This window comes from Rhizophagus irregularis, chromosome 6 (assembly GCF_026210795.1).
Source record: "Rhizophagus irregularis chromosome 6, complete sequence".
In the NCBI taxonomy this organism is placed as follows: Eukaryota; Fungi; Glomeromycota; class Glomeromycetes; order Glomerales; family Glomeraceae; genus Rhizophagus; species Rhizophagus irregularis.
Genome location: NC_089434.1, coordinates 410,356 through 429,440, shown reverse-complemented (window position 1 = coordinate 429,440; position 19,085 = coordinate 410,356). Strand labels below are relative to the sequence as shown.

At 27.0% G+C, this 19,085-nt stretch overlaps 3 protein-coding genes across 3 annotated transcripts; 1 reads left to right on the top strand and 2 right to left on the bottom strand.

Annotated features, from left to right (window-relative positions):
* Nucleotides 1-2,312: 2,312 nt before the first annotated feature.
* On the bottom strand, nt 2,313-2,756 carry OCT59_025879 (uncharacterized protein; the record flags this gene model as incomplete). Its single annotated transcript, XM_025325492.1, has 1 exon — nt 2,313-2,756. The coding sequence occupies one exon, from the start codon at nt 2,754-2,756 to the stop codon at nt 2,313-2,315; it is 444 nt and encodes a 147-aa protein (XP_025180978.1).
* Nucleotides 2,757-7,584: 4,828 nt separating this feature from the next.
* OCT59_025878 (uncharacterized protein) lies at nt 7,585-7,959 on the top strand (the record flags this gene model as incomplete). The annotated part of the gene is made up of 1 exon (XM_025325493.1): nt 7,585-7,959. The coding sequence occupies one exon, from the start codon at nt 7,585-7,587 to the stop codon at nt 7,957-7,959; it is 375 nt and encodes a 124-aa protein (XP_025180979.1).
* A 3,246-nt stretch (nt 7,960-11,205) lies between these two features.
* Nucleotides 11,206-13,782, bottom strand: OCT59_025877 (uncharacterized protein). Its single transcript, XM_066142786.1, has 9 exons — nt 13,136-13,782; nt 12,259-13,057; nt 12,161-12,172; nt 12,036-12,080; nt 11,916-11,972; nt 11,769-11,825; nt 11,629-11,700; nt 11,496-11,564; nt 11,206-11,397 (listed from the first exon to the last, which is right to left on the bottom strand). The coding sequence occupies exons 1-9, from the start codon at nt 13,724-13,726 to the stop codon at nt 11,387-11,389; spliced, it is 1,713 nt and encodes a 570-aa protein (XP_065992364.1). The 5' UTR covers nt 13,727-13,782; the 3' UTR covers nt 11,206-11,386.
* Between the last annotated feature and the right edge of the window lie 5,303 nt (nt 13,783-19,085).

Below are 19,085 nucleotides of genomic sequence, written 5' to 3'. Positions count from 1 at the left end.
GATCTATTGATCGTGACCTTAGAAAATTTTGTCACAACATTATCGATGCTATTACTTTTGATTCTTTTACTACTAACTCAAATTACAACCATTATTTACGAATCATTCATCTACTGATCCTGGATGCATTATAATGCCACTTCCTACTGCTGTAGTTCAGAAAAGTCCAAGAAAACATCTTTCAAAATCAAAATTTTGCCGTGTGGTGATGTTCGCTCATTATACACTTCGGTTGATTTACCTATCAAATGTCCCGTTTGTGGACACAAAGATGATACAAATTGTCACTTGGGCTTTTTCCCGGAATTTATACAACCTTTAAACGACATTTTGGTCGAAATCAAACAACTCATATATCAGCGATTATCGGCAGAATGAACACCTTTTCACCAACTCTACCTCACCACGAGATTTGGATGCTGCGACTATTTTACAACCTAGTATAGTGGATGTAACACATCCTATTTACCTTATCATTCACAATATTGTTTCTCAATCTTTAATAGATTTAATACACCCTCATACGCGAAAATCTTCACATACTAATTCCATCGTTATGGATATTATGTTGCTGGTTCGAAACCAATTTTACACGATCGTTAGGAAACGTCACACAGAATCCATGACCGCATGGGAGAAACGTCAAGGAATTCACACAAAAAAATCTAAAATGCGCCGTGCTAAGCGCCGCACCCTCAACAAACGTAAGAATGCTCACAAGAATTCTCAATCTTTGATATCCCATCATTATCCCAACCGTTACAATCTACGGTCCAACGTTGCATCACTAGAACACGTGATCAGCAGAATCGATATGATGTATTCGATACTTTGGAGTACAAAAACCTAATGACCATTTTTTCCCTAGATGGATCATCATTACAACGTCGAATTATTTACATATGGGTGGTTGGACTACTTTTATTAATAGACAATCTTTTTATAATTCACTTTTACCATATATAGAATATTTTTCGTTATTTCAAAGTATTATAATATAGATTTCTTACTTCTTCATTTAATGTTTCTTTTTTTTCTGCGTCTGGTTCGATGGGTTGATCCGGCTTTGCCTAGGATTCGAATGAAAAAAGGCTTGGCGGTTCCTCCCCAGTTTCCTAGAGGATTGGGCGAACTCGCATTAGCTTAGTTTTGTATCGTTATTATGTATTTCGGTCTGCTAGCAGTTGCTTGTAGTCCCGGATCCAGAGTCTATATAATAAAAATAAAAATAAAACTAAATTGCTACGTAATAATTTCTTTCATTTAAATTTTTTTTTATTAAACCACATATTTTATTTAAACCTCTATCATTACATGATTAAAAAAAAAAGATAATTATAATTCTACATTTCTACAGAATTCTCTTAGTTATGACTTTTTTAGTAAAAATAATAAATTGAATGGTTTCTTATAATACTCAATTTATAGCTTTAAATCATGGAAATTTTCACGGATTATCCATGAATGTATCATTTTCACGGAATTTTTACGAAAGTCCCGGAGAAATCATGGATAAACATTTTTTATAGGGACTAAGTCATGTGATTGTGATTATATACGTAACGCAATATATTTTCAGCAAAATTTTGCGTCAAGAAATCGAAATTGAAATATTTCCGGGATTTGATTTAAAAAATTGGTCGAATCTGTGAATTCTATACATTTTTATGGCGCTTTTATTTCGACAATCGGTACAAAAATTTAAATAGATATCAGAATATTTTATCTGTAATTTATAACAAATTTTCTTTTTGTATTAGAATATTCTCGGTTATTTTAAATTGGTTCCATTCATGAAATTTTTCAATATCAGTCAAAAAATTTATCATCGTCATGACAAAAAAAAAAATAAAATAAATTACGATTTTTGATTTAATTATTCAATAATCGACCTAAATAAATATATTAATTGAATTATATGATGAGAAAAAAAATACTTCTTCCTTTCCGTCATCAATGACTGACTGCGTAATATAAGAACAGTATTATAAATAAATTCATATGATTTTTACTTAATGAATATTTAATAAACTTTAATTTTAAATTATCAATTCTTTAATGGAGACATCCTAAATAATATATAAATAGCGATAATAATAATAATATTTATTTAAAAACTTTTTTTGCTTTGATACAACAAAAAATAAATAAATAAAATACTATAAAATATAAGGAATAAAAAAAATGGTACAAATTGTAATAACTAAATTCATAATTAAAAGTGAACTTTGTTTCAAATTTAAAAATTTGGTAAGATTCAGTTAAGACTATATAAAATTATATTCAAAAAAGAAAGACCATAAAAAAATTAGTTAAGCGCCAGTAACAGTGCCTATAGAACATCCTAAAGTTTTACCAGAAGCACTCAAAACTTGAACTATGATACTGAATGTTGGAAGCAAGTTTTTTGATTTAAGATATGCTACAACATCAAAATACTTAGTTGGGCATGTCAATGATTCACACATATCATAGACTATAGGATCATCCAAAAGTTCACCATCATCACCTATAGCTTTAACAACAAGTTTGGAACCTGCGGAGATGACACCAGTCTTTAGTGTTCCGGAAACGTTTAGAACGAAGGATCCAGTAACTGGTGGAGGATCAGGTTTAACTGTTACTTTGATTGGATTTGGAGATCCTGAAGGGCATGGAACAAAAGTAGTGTCTCTTTCTTGAAGTTGATGCGGAAAAGCATTGATTAATGAAAGTGTAGCTAATAAAACGATTACAAAAATATAATTTTGCTTCATGATTTTGATTGATTTTTAGGTAAGTGTATGACTATAAGCAATTTCAGTTGGAAAAGCTAATGGTCATGATAAGGTGAAATCGTTGCCTTTTTATAAGAAATCCTTTAATTATTTTGAGATTAGTGTGAGCACTTTTGAGCTTCACTTTTGGTTATTCATTTTGAATTAGATAACTTCCACAAATAGTAATTATTTCAAAGATTACCGCCATGATACTTTACTTTTTGGATATTTTATTACAAAAATCTACATCTAATCTATTTACAATAACCAATTTTTATGGAAGTTTACGTTCCCATGTCCTATCATGGGCGCGGAATAACCTTGACTGTAATACTTTATATTTAATCAGCTGACGCGAAATATCATGGGCGTGAAATAAAAAAACTTTGTAATATTTCATATTTAATCAGTTGACGCGAAATAAATATCTGAATTGTAGAAATGCTAACCAATAGACTTGAGCGCGGAATAAAATATTTGACCCAATTTCATTATTTATAAATTTAATAGAAGACAATTTTTAAGAAAGTTTACGAGATTTCCTTGACCTGTTCGTGGCGTTGAATAATCCTCCTTTGTAGTATATTGATTATCTATAAATAAAAAGATAATTTTACGGAATTTACGTTTCCACAAGCCGTCATGGGAGCGGAATAGATAAAATTTTGATCCTTTCTTGTAATACTCTCATGTTTAATCAGCTGACACGGAGTTAAAATTTTTCCTTCTTTGTACAATTTATAATTTTAATCAGCTGACGCGGAATAAAATTTGTTCCTTTCCTTGTAATGCTTATAAATTTATTAGTAAATAATTACTAGCAAAGTTACAATTTTTCTAGCCCACTCGTGCGCGGAATAAAGATCCGCCCTTGTAATACTTATGAATTTTAAATACCCCTTGTTATACGTAACAAGAAATCGGCATTTGTGCATCCAGGAATCCAGATTTTTTTAATGTCGCCTGAAATTATCAGAAAATATTAAGGATCTACATAATATTTTGACTTACAATGACGATTAAATAAGTAAATGGTATGGTTTCAAACCTATTTTTTCAAATAAATCGTTTTTCCGAATAATCGAATATAAATAAATGAATTATATAAATGAAATCCTTTTTTAGTAAAATGATAATCCAACTTAAATCATTATAACTAATTTATCATTATTCGTTACCATTGTCAGAGAAAGATCGAACATTCTTCGTTATCACCGTTGTACTACTAAAGATTAGATTGAATTGATGTTTTCATTGTTTATGATTTATCACTAATATCAACAAAATTCATGATAAAAGTTTTGCTGACTCTGAATGATTTGTAGATGTTAATTTATCTTAATGAATACTGATGTTTCGTAGTGTACTAACTCCTATGGCCTAAATTTCGACTTATTAAAGTTGAATTGCCGCTATTCATATATTTTCAATAATAATAAATAATAATATCAACGTGCAGCTTTAAAACATGTGATCATTTTGATGCTGCGGTTTGTCCATAAATTATCTACTTTTATATTAACAATATTAAACCGATAAGGTCGTTGACATTATTAATGTATAGAGATAAAATAAAGGAAGAAGGTAAATAATAGTCGCATACTCTCATTTATGACAGTAAAAGACGATGAATTAAATAGAATAGATTTATAAACGGCAGGGAATACGATATTTTTGAAAAAGTCATGGCAAATATGAAGGACTGAAAGAATTAAAAGAAAATATGAAAATTTGGATTTAGGGTTGACAGAAATTGAAAATAACAATGAGAGATTATTTAGTAGTATATAGGGTCATATAATTATCAATTAGAGATTATGTCGTACAGTTTCGTTTATTTTATCAAAAGGATTTAAGTTTAGTCGACCAAATTATCGGTGATCATGGATGGGTATAAGGAAGACATATGCAATTGTTGTTTTATTTCTATATGTATTAGATAAGAATCCTACACTTCGGTATCCCTATAAAAAATTTTCTTAGAAAATAGATCACATGTCGGAGTTTTCTTGGAATACAATTAGAAAAATGATCATTTATCGGAATTTTTCCCAGAAAATTTTTTTATAGGGTATGAGCCCTGTTCAGTTCTAGATCGGATCGTTCGGACCGGAAAAGAAAGTAATATGATTAGCTGTCACGTGTCGATTTGAGGTGAACACCAAAATTGATTGGATGCGATCCGGTACAGGGCTATGGTATAGCGAAAGGTTATCTGCTACTGTTTTGTTGAATAAATTATTACGCAATTTAATTCAATAAAGCGTTCTGTATAAGAAAGTTAAAAATATTAAACCCGCCAACTCGGAGCAACGCCAGTAGCGACGCCAGCAGGGTTATTGGCTAGTATTTTTTGGTAATAATTTTTACAATTCTTATTATTTAACGATGACTTTTTAATCGTTTTAATTTTATCTGACAATTTTTTTTTAATAAATTTATTATATAATATTATATGGATTCTTCCAAAAATCTGATATATAGTTTAGGATTATTATTCTGACAATAACGGGTTTCGTTATTTTATTTTTATTTTTATTTTTTTTTTGCACGGGTAGATGGGTAAACTTTTAATATTGTCGTTATTTAGAGAAAGTTAAGTATCCGTTTGATACATTCTTTAATATTTGTTGTAGTACTAAAGATTAATGTTTTTCACTAATATTGTTTAACGAGTTGTTGCATCGATAACTTTCTTTTATTGTATGCAGTAAATAAATCATGTAATATAACTAGACTGGCCTGATATATCGTAGTAATATAACTTAGAAAAGTTGATTTTTTGTCATTCATATATTTTTTTGAATGTAATTAACGCGTTCAAATATCAAACAGCGAATTTTCGTTAAAATACAGTATTTAATAATTGTAAAATTAAAGGTATTTAATTTATTCCATGCAGTTTTTCTACGTTATTGTAATAATATTTTTAGGTGATACTGACTTAAACGTTGGAAAATTCTTAATGGATGACTTTGATCTAACAAAAAATAAGTGACTCCGAAATTTGTGCAGCTTTGATATCATATGATCGTTATTTGTTTAACTGGTCTTTCATAATTACTACTTCACATTAATAATGTATTATATCATTAAAGTAATAAAAATTGATAACTAGGACTAACTGTATAACAATGGTTACGTTTGGTTCATCATAATATAACCAAACGTTATACCATGTTTCCTAATAGTAATCCTTAATATTTTTATGGATGATGTTTAGTTAAAAGTATAAGTTAAAAGGTCAGTAGTTAAAAATTGTACGCAAGACGTTTTTTCTCCATGGTAGTTATATCCACCTCTCGTAGTCAAGTGGAGCCGGGATGATCAATGCCACGGCTTCCCGCGAAATAACTACAAATTTTATGGTTTTAAAAAGTCGTTCCTATTTTTTCCCGTTTACAGCTATTTTTAAAAAATCGCAATTCGCTAGCTATTTCATTTAAAAAACATTAACTTTGACAAAATAAAAGAATAGAAAGCTCACCTCATTGAACTTAATCCAATAATCTTGTAAATAATTGGTACCAAAGACTCCCGTTAGCGTTAGATATTTGATCGTAATACATTGTTAAAAATTTTTATCCGTAATTTCTGTAAAAACCCCATGAAAATGATATGATAGATTTAGAAAAAATTATTAATAATTTGAGTTTTAATGCATCCTTGGGCCTTCTTAACAAATATTAAATGAATGTTTAACGTCTTTTACTATAAATTGACTAGAGATTTTTGTGACGTATTGCGAGTACTAATAGTTTAGTATATTATTATTTTAAATATTTTTGGAATAATTTTCTTTTGATCTTTGTTATTGCAATAAAAGTAATAAAAGCAATAAAAGCATTTTTTTTTGATGCATACTGTACATAATCATTATGACAAAGATTTACGTCAATCTACAAGTTTGATTATCAATCTATATCTATTCCTTAAACGGAAGGAAAGAATATAAATATTTAAAAAGAAATGTATTTCCTTTCCTGGAATAATCGTCAGATTCCACTAACACTTTTAATAAAATTATAAAATTAGCCACCTTAATCATATAATTTCATTACTACTGCTTTAATAAAAGTGCCATAATTTAAAAATTACAAAAAAGGAAAATCAGCTGACTATTACTTATGCAGATCTATTATGTTAGCCAATCACAATCCAATACTTGTGCTGCTAATTTTAGCAAATTTTTTTACACACGTTAACGTGTAAGTCATTAATTTCTATATTCCTTTAAAAAAATATGAAAAGAAAAAATAAATAATTTCTAAATAAAACCTTTTGTATAATACATCAAATTTTTTCATTGTTATAAATTAATACTTCTAATTAACAAATATAGTCTATATCTTCTAAAATTAGATCGAAATGTAAAAAAGATTGATCAAAAATCTTTTTTTTTTTCTTTTTTAAAAATCGAATCATCCCCGATTAATCATACTACATTTCACATATTATTCTCATTTGGCGAAGTTTTATTTTTTCCATATACCCTTGTTATTTCGATCATGAAATGCGCCCTTGTCGCGTTTTTGCTTATCGCGAACTTTTGACAAAAGTTTCTTTAGTAAATTTAATTTCTTTAATGATCTATTTTCTTTTGTAATCAAATTAATTGCATCATCTCGAAAATAATGAAATATAATGAAATTTTTAATGCTTATTGACGCAATATACTAATGAATTTGTTTTTCTATGGAGTTTTCTTTCAATGCTTCAAATTTTTAAGACATTTTTTTTTTTTATAAAAGTCAGCAATGAAAATAAATGATATAAAACAGCAAAGATTTTTAGCTCATCATTTTTCTTTAGCCGGCTCACAATTATGAAAATTCGTCGTAATAATCGTTCAAGACCCGCGAATGGGTTCTCAATATTCGTAAAATTTTATACTCGCAAATATAAAAACCAAAATTCGCAAGAACGTATGAAAAATGCGAGTAAGATATGGAAATCTTTACCTAACGAGGTGAAGAATGATTTTATAAAATATGCTCACGATGAACATATTTTGAAAGTAACCCCACCAGTAGTCTCGATACCCACCGAAAGTGCCGAGAATCGTAAACCCCCGATTTTCATCTTTGATGAAAAAAGTACTAAACCTCATTACGTCAAAAGTACCGAGACTTCTAATCCTTTCTCCTCATTGGAAGAATTTTTTGATTTTGAAAAATACATAAATGATAATGATAATTAAAATTATCATTTATTACAGAGTATATATATATCAAACTTTTATTTTTTTCGTCCTTCGCATCTCTTTTCGTTTATTCCCGTTCGCGTTTTTTTAATTTTCGTTTGTACAGAGTATATATATATTAAAATTTTTTTTCGGTTCACTTTCTTCGTTTATCCCGATCGCGTTCTATTTTACTTTTTTATCTCCCTCTTCTCTATGATTTTATTATGTATTTTTTTTTAAGATTTTATAAGTTTTTTATGATTATAAAATAAAAAATAAATCGAAATCACAATCACAATTACGATATAAAAGATGTATAATTTGTGTTTACTTTCTCTCGCTGATATATGATAAAAAAAAAAAATAATAAATACAGTACTAATTAAAAACTGCTGAATTCTTTTGAAATTAATAAAGATTATAAAATTGTCAGAAACATTTAACGATATTATTTTTAGACGAACAAAAGGGACTTGCTTAAACGTTATGTAACCAGTCGTCATGCGTTATTTAAAAAATTAAGTCTAATATTTTGACAAGAATTAACGATTAGTAATATGAAAATATAACTAATATTTTTGTTTTTTAGATCAATTCACGAAATAGATTGAATCAAAATTTTTTTACATTGCTTTGATAATTGCAAAATTTGCAAGTACATTCTTTAATTGCTTTTTAAATAAAATTAATTTTTTTTCGTTTAAAAAGTAAAATGTCCGTATTAGCAATAATGAAAAAATTTCTTGTCATCATGTAAACTTTAAAAGATTTCAAGAAAAGAAAAAATACAAAGAATTCAATAAGGGGATCGCATTAAGAAATAATATCATTCATATTTATTTCATTTTAATAGTAAAATATATACAGAATAATTTATGAAAACATATTTTAAAATTTAAACAAATATTAACACTCGGTTCGATTATCGACTAGTCACTAGTTACGTAATTCCGATTGAACGTGAATGTGATTTATGATTTAATAACTACTAATTTAATTCCTAAATATCCATTTTTTTATTCAAATAATTTAAAAGTTTTTAAACTTAATCATTTGAATAAAATTTTCAATTATGAATAAATAAAATTATACCTATAACCTAATTTGTAGTTTTAATGTATATATATATAATAAACACGTAAAAAATCTTGTCCTGACAAAATCGAATTAATTCCTACAAACTACATTGAAGTCTTGGAGTAATATTACAATTATAAAGTTTGAAAGCATTTTACTAGGAGCCCTTTTAGTGCCGACTTAATAACTGAAATCAAAAGTTAAAATTTATTATTTAATTTTAGCTTGTTGTTACAATTATTAAAAGCTATAATAAAGTTTAAATGACCTATATTTAATTAAAGTTAAAATTAACTTTCGTATACAATATGCATTTGTCTCATTTGAATTTAATCAATAAATTTTAGTTCTACTAATTAATGATCTTTGAAACATGTATTTGCGAAAATTAAAAATATAGTATATAAGTTCTATTTTAATTTAGCTATGTTTAATAAAAGTGAACAAATCGTTAATATTTGTTACTGACTTATCCAAGTCTTTTAAAAAGCTTGTTATCACTTAATCACCAACGTTGAGGTGCAGCAACATTGATCAGGGCTGGAATATATATACATAAAGGGAAGGAAAAACGAGAGAGGAGAGAGAGAAAGAGCAAGGGAATAGGGAAAGGGAAAGAGGAAGAATGAGAAAGGGGAAGGGGAAGGGGAAGAAAGGGAGGGAAAGGGGAAAGAGCGAGGGAATAAGGGAAAAGGAAAAGAAGGGAAGGGAAAGAGCGAGGGAATAAGTGAAAGGGAAAGGAAGGGAAAGTGGAAAGAGCGAGGGAAAGAGAGAAAACGCCACCCATACACAACCCACAGTCCCCACACTTCCAACCTACATACTTTCTAATCGAAGAGAAGACCTAATAAAAAGACCTAATTAGGTGAAGATATTAGTTTTATCTGATGAGTTACTTATCGAAGAATTATTCAACCATGTTTATCATTTTTAAAGAAAAGAGAAGAGAAGGCCTATTTTATATCATTTATGTTATATAAATGAACATTAGGATTGTGTGTTACGTCATATACTGTAAGTCATAATGAATAATTATTTGCATGAGTAATTTTTTTTGAGTAACCTTTATGTATAAGTAATATATTTAAATTATGAAAACCTATACAACCTATATCAAATGTACCGGCTTGCCAGTTTGGCCGGCCAAACTGACCAAAAAAAGTTATTTGGCCAAAATTTGGCTTTAGCCATTGGCCGTTTGGCCATTTTGGCCGGCAAAACTGGCCAAAAAAATTCTTGGCCGCGGCCAAATGTCAGCCAATATCGTCAGTATCTAAAATCTCGGTAGGAATTATCACAAAAGAAATTATTTATACGCAAGCTCAAATATGAATTTCTGAGTATTATGGCGTATCTGAATAATTAGTTAGTAACCATTCTCATCTAAATAGAAGAGTCTAGAGTTTAATGTTTTAGCCTTGTAATTTATATGGTAATAATTGTGTACACATTTAATGGACGAATATAAAAATCCATAATAAATAGTTATTGGACGGGGGAATAGAGATATCGGTCGAAGGCCGACATCCCAATAACTGAGTTATTTATTGGGAATACTGCGGTGACCAATAGGAATTAATGCTACTAATACTGATATTGAATGTCTCATAAAAATATCGGTCAGCAAAATCCCGCATATTCCTAATAAATGAACAATAATAACTAATGTTACTTATCCAAATATTAATAAATGGGAATAAAATAAATATTACGTTGCAATCAATGATGAAATAAATTGTAACTCAAATTTTAACATTGTTATTAAATTATCCATACATTCCACACATTTAATTTGTTAATAATAATATTTTGTAATAATCATTAAATTATATATTAATCAAATACTGCATTTATATCAATATCCATGATCGTTAACGACAATATCACGTGATTGAATGTAATTTCAGCCGGCATTATGATGGTCATTAATTTGATCGATCATTAAGCTAAAAATTCACGTGATAAATTGATAGAAAGCTGAAATATTTTTGTACTTCCATTTTACTTTATATTATTGAAACACAATTTAACGAACAAATCATATCCACTTTGTTCAAATATAAAAATTTTATTCATTAACTGGCCCTATCGTTACGACCTATTTATTATAAACTCATTAAATTAGTATTAAACTTCCCACTCCCATATACAAAATAATTTTATTTGCAGTAAATTAAAAATTTTATGTTATCGAAAAAGTTAAACTATTTATTTAATGAATAACGAAGTTATATAACAATAATAATAAAATAGTGAATTATTTAAATTACAAACTAAGAACCTTGTAAAAAATTTACCTACTCTATACTTAGTGTTTAAATAATTCTAAATAAAAAAAAATATAATCCGTCGGAAATTAAATAATTTAAAATCCATCTAAATTAATTAATCAATTAATAAATAAAAAACAAAATAAATATAGTTATTTTTCTTGCAAAAATATAAAGAATATAATGGTAATATGAAATACTTGCCATCCGGAATTTCGAACACATCTTCTTCTTCTGAATGAAAATTTTTATCATCATAAGTTTCATCATCATCTATAAAAAAAAAGATATATAAAATGAATATTATATAATTAGTTATTGTTGCAATTTTACGTACCATCAATGTTGAGATTATATTGCTTTATTTGTTGTTGTTCAACAATTTCTTTTCCATAATTAATTTGATTGTCTAAATAAATGTAAAATATATTAAATTTCAAGATATAAATTTATAATCAAAATAGAATGATTATTTACCTTCATTTGAATTTATTTGTAATTCATTAAATGATTTAGATAATTCTTCACTATCATCTAAAATTATTTAAGGACATCAATAATTATAATTATTACAAATTAAAATCAAATGGCTACTATGTATTCATATTATTAAAAATTAATTACCTTTTAAATTGGAAGCACCAGCATAATTTTGATTACTTGAATTGTTAAAATCTTCAACTAGTAATAATAAAAAATAATTAATAATTTGCATTGTATATATCAATATATTTAATTACTTACTATTATCAGGAATATTAAAGCAATCATATGATTTACTATGAAATGCTATAAAATATTTTTTTTTTAAAGTTAGAAAAAATAATCAAATATTTCACATATTTCTAATACATATCCATTATTTTTACCTTCTTGTTCTTCTATTATTATTTAAATTAAAAACAATATTAATATTTTTAAAAACAACTATTAATTGTTAATAAATATAATAAATACTAAAATATACCTTCTGTTGCATTTCTTGGTTCCGGTAAATTTTTAAATTGATGAATGTTACTTGTAAATAATTTGCTACTTACATGTTTTGACATTGAGTTGTTTATTAGTTTGTTTCTTTCTAAATTCTTATTTGTTTCTTGTTGAAGTATTTCATTTGATATATTTTGATAAAATTGTAGAATTTCATAAATTCCATCAAAAAGTGTACCAATTTCAGGTCTTTTTAATGGATCAGCATCCCAACATTGTTTCATTAAATTTTCATATTTTAAAGGAGTTCCTGATATTACTTTTGGTCTCATTCCATTAATTATATTCAATGCAAGATTATAATAATTTTCATAATAACTAAAAGGGGGTTGTCCAGATGAAATTTCCCACATTAACATTCCAATACTATAAATATCAGATTTTATTGTAGTTTTCTTTCCAGAAATAACTTCTGGTGCTATGTAAGGAAGATTACCATATATACTTTCTGATGATTTATCAGCAGGTCCACAAAATCCAAGATCACTAATAAACCATTGTTGATATAGTTCCGAATACAATATATTTCCAGAATGCAAATCTCTATGAATTGCATTCTCCCTATGAATAACACTTAGTGCAACAATTATATCATAAGCAACTTTTATTCTTTCTTTCCATGTAAGTTGATTTTGAGTTTGTTGTAGATATTTTCTTAAATCTATATCTGCTTTCTCTATTACAAGCATATAATTTCCATTTGATGGATTTTGTGTTAAACCATAACATTGAACAATTACTGGAGATTTATTGCTTATTTTTAAGTGTGATTCAGCCTATATATGTTTATAATAAAATTTTATTATATATTTACTAAATTGAAAGTAATAATAAAATATCATTAAATTACAAACCTCTTCAAACCATCTTTGATTTGCATTTTCAACATTTTCTAAACCTTTAAGTATTACTTTTTGTCTTCCAAATCTTATTAATTTTTGTTCTTTGGAATCCCATTCTGTATAACCTCCATCAATCCAAACTGTTGTATAAATTTCAGAAAATCCACCTTTTGTTAAATATTTAATATTTTGTAAATTATTATATGGAATCCATTCAATTATCATCTGTGGATGAAGTGCTTCGATTTGACATTTTTGTATTAAATTATCAATATCATTATTTCCAGATGTCCAATTTGAAAAGTTTGCTTTTAAATAATTTTGAACACAATATTCACAATATAATGTAGCTAAGCATTCTTGGTTACAAGTTTCACAAATTCTTCTTGTTCCCGAATTATAATTAATTTTATTCTTGTCATATGTCTTATTCAAATCTTTTATTGCATAAGTTTTTTCATCATTTGTAAGAAAATTATCAGCAAGTATAGTTTGTTTTTTAAATTCATGTATTTTATGTATATTATCATAAATATTATAATCTATTGATACATTTGCTCTATTAATTGAAGCAGCAACTAATTCTCTTCGAATATAAGACATAATGTAATTTTCTTATAAAATGTTTAAACTATAAAAAAAAAAAGATTTTGTAGCTTAAAAAAATTCTAGAAGCGGAGTTTTTCATCCGTTTTATGTATTACCAAATGTTGTGTGACTATCATGTAACTATAAGTACAAACGAATTTAGTAAGAGCGTCCTTAACCTAAGACCCGAGTCAAACCTTCTTAAATTTAATTGGTTTGTAATGTGACACAGCAAATTAAATTTTATTTTATGAGTACTAGTATTAAAAAATTTTCGTACTCAAATAAATTAATAAATTAATAATTTTATTCAAAGCATAAGAACATTCATCTTAAAACGCTTATAGTTTTTAATTAAAAAATGACAAGAAATATTTAATTTAAATATTTCTTATGATTATTCTTATTATTTTATATAATTTATTGCTAGTTGTTTTTTAATATAATACTTTTATTTGATTTTTCGCAATATTCGTGTGCATAGTATTTTATTAAATAACATTTCTTTACAGAAACTTTTAAAATTGAAATCAAATATTGATCATATCGAAAATTTATCGTGAAATTTTTAATAAGATTTACTTGCGATTTAGTCTCATGAAAGTTATAATTTAGCATCGAAGTCGCTTGTAAGAAGTTACTGCACATTAAAGCGATCGTCAGCTGATTTGATCGAAATTGTAAAAATGCATTATTGAAATCTTATCGAATTTGCAAATAAATCGTAAAATTGTGTTTTCGAATTCATAAATAAATAATAAAATATTTAATTCGTGATCCGCCAGTGAACCATAAAATTTGACTATTAAAAGGCGGTGATAAGTTCATACATATTTTTAACAATAATTTAGAATCTGCGATTCCGGAGAAAAAATATGGGGTAACTTGCCTTCTATTGGTCATAGAGACATAAAATTATTACTATTAAATGCGTCTCGATGAGACGAATCCGATGAACTAAATTTTATTTTCATACGATCACTAGATGATGAGTTATCTTTAAAATCTTTAAAATACTGAACAAATTTTCAGCTCTTATGAAAGTGTCTTTTGGTGCTTAAAATTTTTACCGGTCTTTTATTATTAAGACAGCCAAATGGCATATTTTTATGGCTATAATATTAGTTTTCATATTATATTTTAGTAATATGTACCTTGCATTGCCGGAACTGTAGATTCCGCGCTATTAGTAAATATATATATAACTTTCACCGGAATTTAATAGCCAAGTTTTATGGTTCACTGGCGGATCACGAATTAAATATTTAGTAAATTGTTCATTTTGAAATTGTGAAGTTTTTGAAGTTTTAGGAAATAAATTATATCTAAATTGTGACTACCCTCAATATTCCATTAATTACATTCATTAAACTAATAGAAGACTTTTTGCTAGTCTTTCATTTGTAACCTAGTAATGGTATTTCAAAACATGCATTGATTATGTTTTTCATGAAAGGACAAACATATCTAAATAAAAGTACATTAAATTTTGTTTATGATTACAAGTTACTGCACCATAGACAGTGATATAACTTGGTTATACAAGTCCAAATTCAAAAAAGATCCGAAAGAGTCACCTAAAAAAAGCACGGAATGTTAACAAACGTTTGTTAACAACATTAAAAAATAATTAAAAAAAGGTCAATACTTCACCAAGATACATGTACTTTGAATTCAACGTTTTTAAGGATACCTGATTCCATCCAGAAAAACTCTAATATAGATAGATTTGACCAATATCATTAGTAACTGTCTAAAAAGAAAAAATCAAACCATTGTCAACTATTTCGTAAAAGAAAAATTATTAAAAGAAATCCCTTTTCATAAAGATATTATTTCACACACAAAAAGCCACCACCTAAAAAGAGAGAAAAACAAATTGTTAATAAAGTTCGTTAAAAAAATAAAGAAAGAAAAACCTTATTTTTTACTTGCCAAAATCCGTGTTCAAAATGACTTCTGGCATTCCCCATCAGAAATCCCATAAGTTCTCCAGCCATCTAAAAAAAAGAAACAAACCATTAGCGTTAGCAATCATTTCAATTAAAAAAAAAAGAATAAATTTAAAAAACTATGCAAATAGCAACAATGCAACATGTCACACCTGAATTGTTTTGACCATTTGTGTAGAGATCTCATACGTCTAGACGAAGAATTTGTTGAAGAAACAAATTAAAAAAAATGTGACTGACCCACAAAAATCCTACACTGTTTTTGACATTTTCAATCAGTTAGTTTTTTAGGCTTCGTGATATTCTTGGAGTAATTTATCTTCTTTATTACGCATGATTTCATCTAGAAGACAAAACGTTAGCAATGTTTTGTTAAAAAAAAATAAAAAAAAATTAAATAAAAGTTGATTCTTTACCGAGATCCCCGTTCAGACTTCAGACCAAAAATAAGCTATCTAAAAAAAAGATAAAAATGAAGCGTTAGAAGCCATTTCGTTAAAAAGAAATAAAATAATTTACCAAAATCTGGCGTTCAAAGACCTGATAGTTTCTAAGCTTCAAAATCCAATTTTGAGCTGGTCCATAAAAAATATTTTTTTTAAAAATTTTCGAAAAAGGGATACATGTTTTAAAGTTCTGAGCCGGTTTCTCAATATTAGTTTTGAAAAAAATTGCCTGGAGTAAAAAAAAAATTAAAAAAATTAATTGTCTCACGTTATGACCTAAAGAAAAATCGCCTAAAAAAAGAGATAACCCGAAACATTAATAAATGTTTCGTTGAGTAAATAATTCAAACCACCCTTCTTATCAAAATCATGTAGTATAGGGCCTTCACCGTATACTTCTGATACCCAATAAGTTATCTAAAAAAAATCATCTAAAAAAAAAAGAGGAATAAAACGAAAACATTAATAGAAATTTGTTAAACGGAAAAATACACTTATTTAAATTATTGAAATGCTGCCCAAAAAGAAATAAAAGAATCATTAACAATTAATGATTTGAAATGATATTTTGTTGACACAAAAAGCATAAGAGAAGGATAGATAAAGGGAAAGGAAATATATATATATATGTATATAAAAGGACAAGAAGAAGGAGAAGAGAAAGAAGAGTGGAAGGGAAAACTGAGTAGAAGTGAAAAGCGAGAAGTGAAAGAATGAATAAAGAGAAGGGAAAAGATTTCGTTGAAGATTAAAAGTTTAAAAAAGTATCTTATCGAGAAGTATGATTACATTATTAATGTCACGTGATATACGTGATACATAATTTATATAAATAGGAGCATTTCCACCCGAAGTCATACGTATCTTAAAAGAAAAACAAATATCGGGCAAAACTATACGTATGTAAATTTAGTGCAGGCCAAAATTTCTTTCAAATAACGACAAATTGTAAATTTAGCATAAAGTTAAATTTTTGCCCTTGCAAAGGAGTTAAGTATTCATTAAAAAAATATGCAAGTAATTTTATCATTATATCTGTTTACATTTATATTCAGATTTACCATTTACAGTTACATTAGATTCATTACTCAGATCTTAGTGATAAAACTATTTCAACAACGTTGATTTTTTTGCTTTATCATAATTCTGTTAAAACCAATCAGTTAAGTTGGCATCACCAAGTCCTAAAGTTTTCAACAAAATTATTTCATATAGGATATTACTATAAAAGTATAATTATACAACATTAACTCGATTCAATAAGCCAATAAGGTCAATGACATATATTAGTTAATTTTTTTAGAGGTGGAAATATACAATTCCCGTAAAAAAAGTCGATCCGTTTTTTATATTCCATCTTTTTTTCATAAAAGGCTCATATTTCCGGAATTTAGAACCTTATATCACTGAATTTATCGAATTTAATATTTACATTTTCCGTGAATGGATTCGTGAAAGGCTCATTTTTACGGAGTTTTTACAGAAATAACGGATAAAATTTTTTATAGGGCAAAATTCTCAGGTTACACATTTATAAGAAAAATGATTGGATGCACGTGATCACAAATATCTTTCCTGAGAAGATATATTTATATATCACTACTATAAATACTCAATACAAAATATTTTAACCTCATAACTAATAACATTTAGTCAATTATTCGGAATTGTCGATTAAATTTCGGACCGAATCTTGATTGGCAGAAAATTGGACAATCCAATTTGATCCACCGCAGCAAAATAGTGATCATTTTTTAAAAAATTGTGAATTCTTGAACCCATTTACCACACTTATATAAAAATAAATATTAATATTGAATAATATGTATTTTTAATACTTTTATTTAGAATGCGTTAAATTGAAATAGTTTAACTAACAAAAATTTCGGTTATTATGAGGACTCTGAGCCGGCATAAAAAGGGGTTTAATTATAGATAGTCAAAATATGGTAGATCAAACATCCGGATATTTTGATATATATATATATTTATATGCCTCTATTCGGTAATTTTGCCGAAAAGCATGTATAATGATTTTCAGGACAATACTACGTATTCCTGTTTAGAAAAATAATTGTCTGTTTTCATATTTGTATATTTATTATACCTCGGAAAACGTGACCAATTTCTTGTAAATAGTAAACTAGTAGTAAACTTTCGAAAGAGTATTTATATTTTTTATTAAAAATAACAAATAAGCTACCCGTATAAAAATTTTAGAATTCTGAATTCACTATATTCCTTTTTTCCTTTTTGATATTTTAACTTTGTTAATAAGAGGAAGAATTATAAACAATCTGAGATAGAAGCCGAGAAACGACAACATTTATTTTAATAAAACATTATATTACATATATCCTCAACGTACATATGTGGGAGTGATTTTTTTAAATAAAATGAGAAAAGGCAATCAACAAACATTTCTTATTGAATAGCTTCATGATACTGGAACAAAATTTAGTTCAAACGGTCCGTTAAAAGAGTTATGTCGTGAAAAGTAAATAAAAGTAGTAGATCTCGAAACGAAAAATCATCAGACAAAAGAAAGTTAACAATAATAATAAAAGGAGGCATGAGTAAGATAATAATTATGAAAAATAAAGACACATTGGAAAGAAAAAAGAAATTAGTTTTTGTATAACGCTTTTTTATATTATTTTTTTAAAAAAAACATTACTTATAATTTAGCATGCAGTAAAATATAAAAATTAGTAATATATTCTAGGAAAAGTTATTTACCGTAAGATTAATCATGCAAGTATAGTTGAAGTGACAATGGATGATCCTTTAAGCGAAGCGTTTTTTGAAGGATAACAAATGATTAGTTTCTAAGATGAATCGTTCATATTCTCAAAATATTGTTTAGCGTGTTCCAAAGACCACTACTTAACGTCGGTTTGGGCGTTCCTGTGACATCACTGGACATTCCATTTTTAAATTCAAAATACGAAAAATACGATTAACCATTTATGTTAA

Excerpts from the sequence above, each read along its gene's own strand:
- OCT59_025877 (XM_066142786.1), bottom strand. The coding sequence starts at position 13,726 with ATGTCTTATATTCGAAGAGAATTAGTTGCTGCTTCAATTAATAGAGCA. Across the intron at positions 11,826-11,915 it reads TGGTGCTTCCAATTTAAAAG|ATGATAGTGAAGAATTATCT; the intron begins GTAATTAATTTT and ends AAATAATTTTAG. Across the intron at positions 11,565-11,628 it reads ATATAATCTCAACATTGATG|ATGATGATGAAACTTATGAT; the intron begins GTACGTAAAATT and ends TTTTTTTTATAG.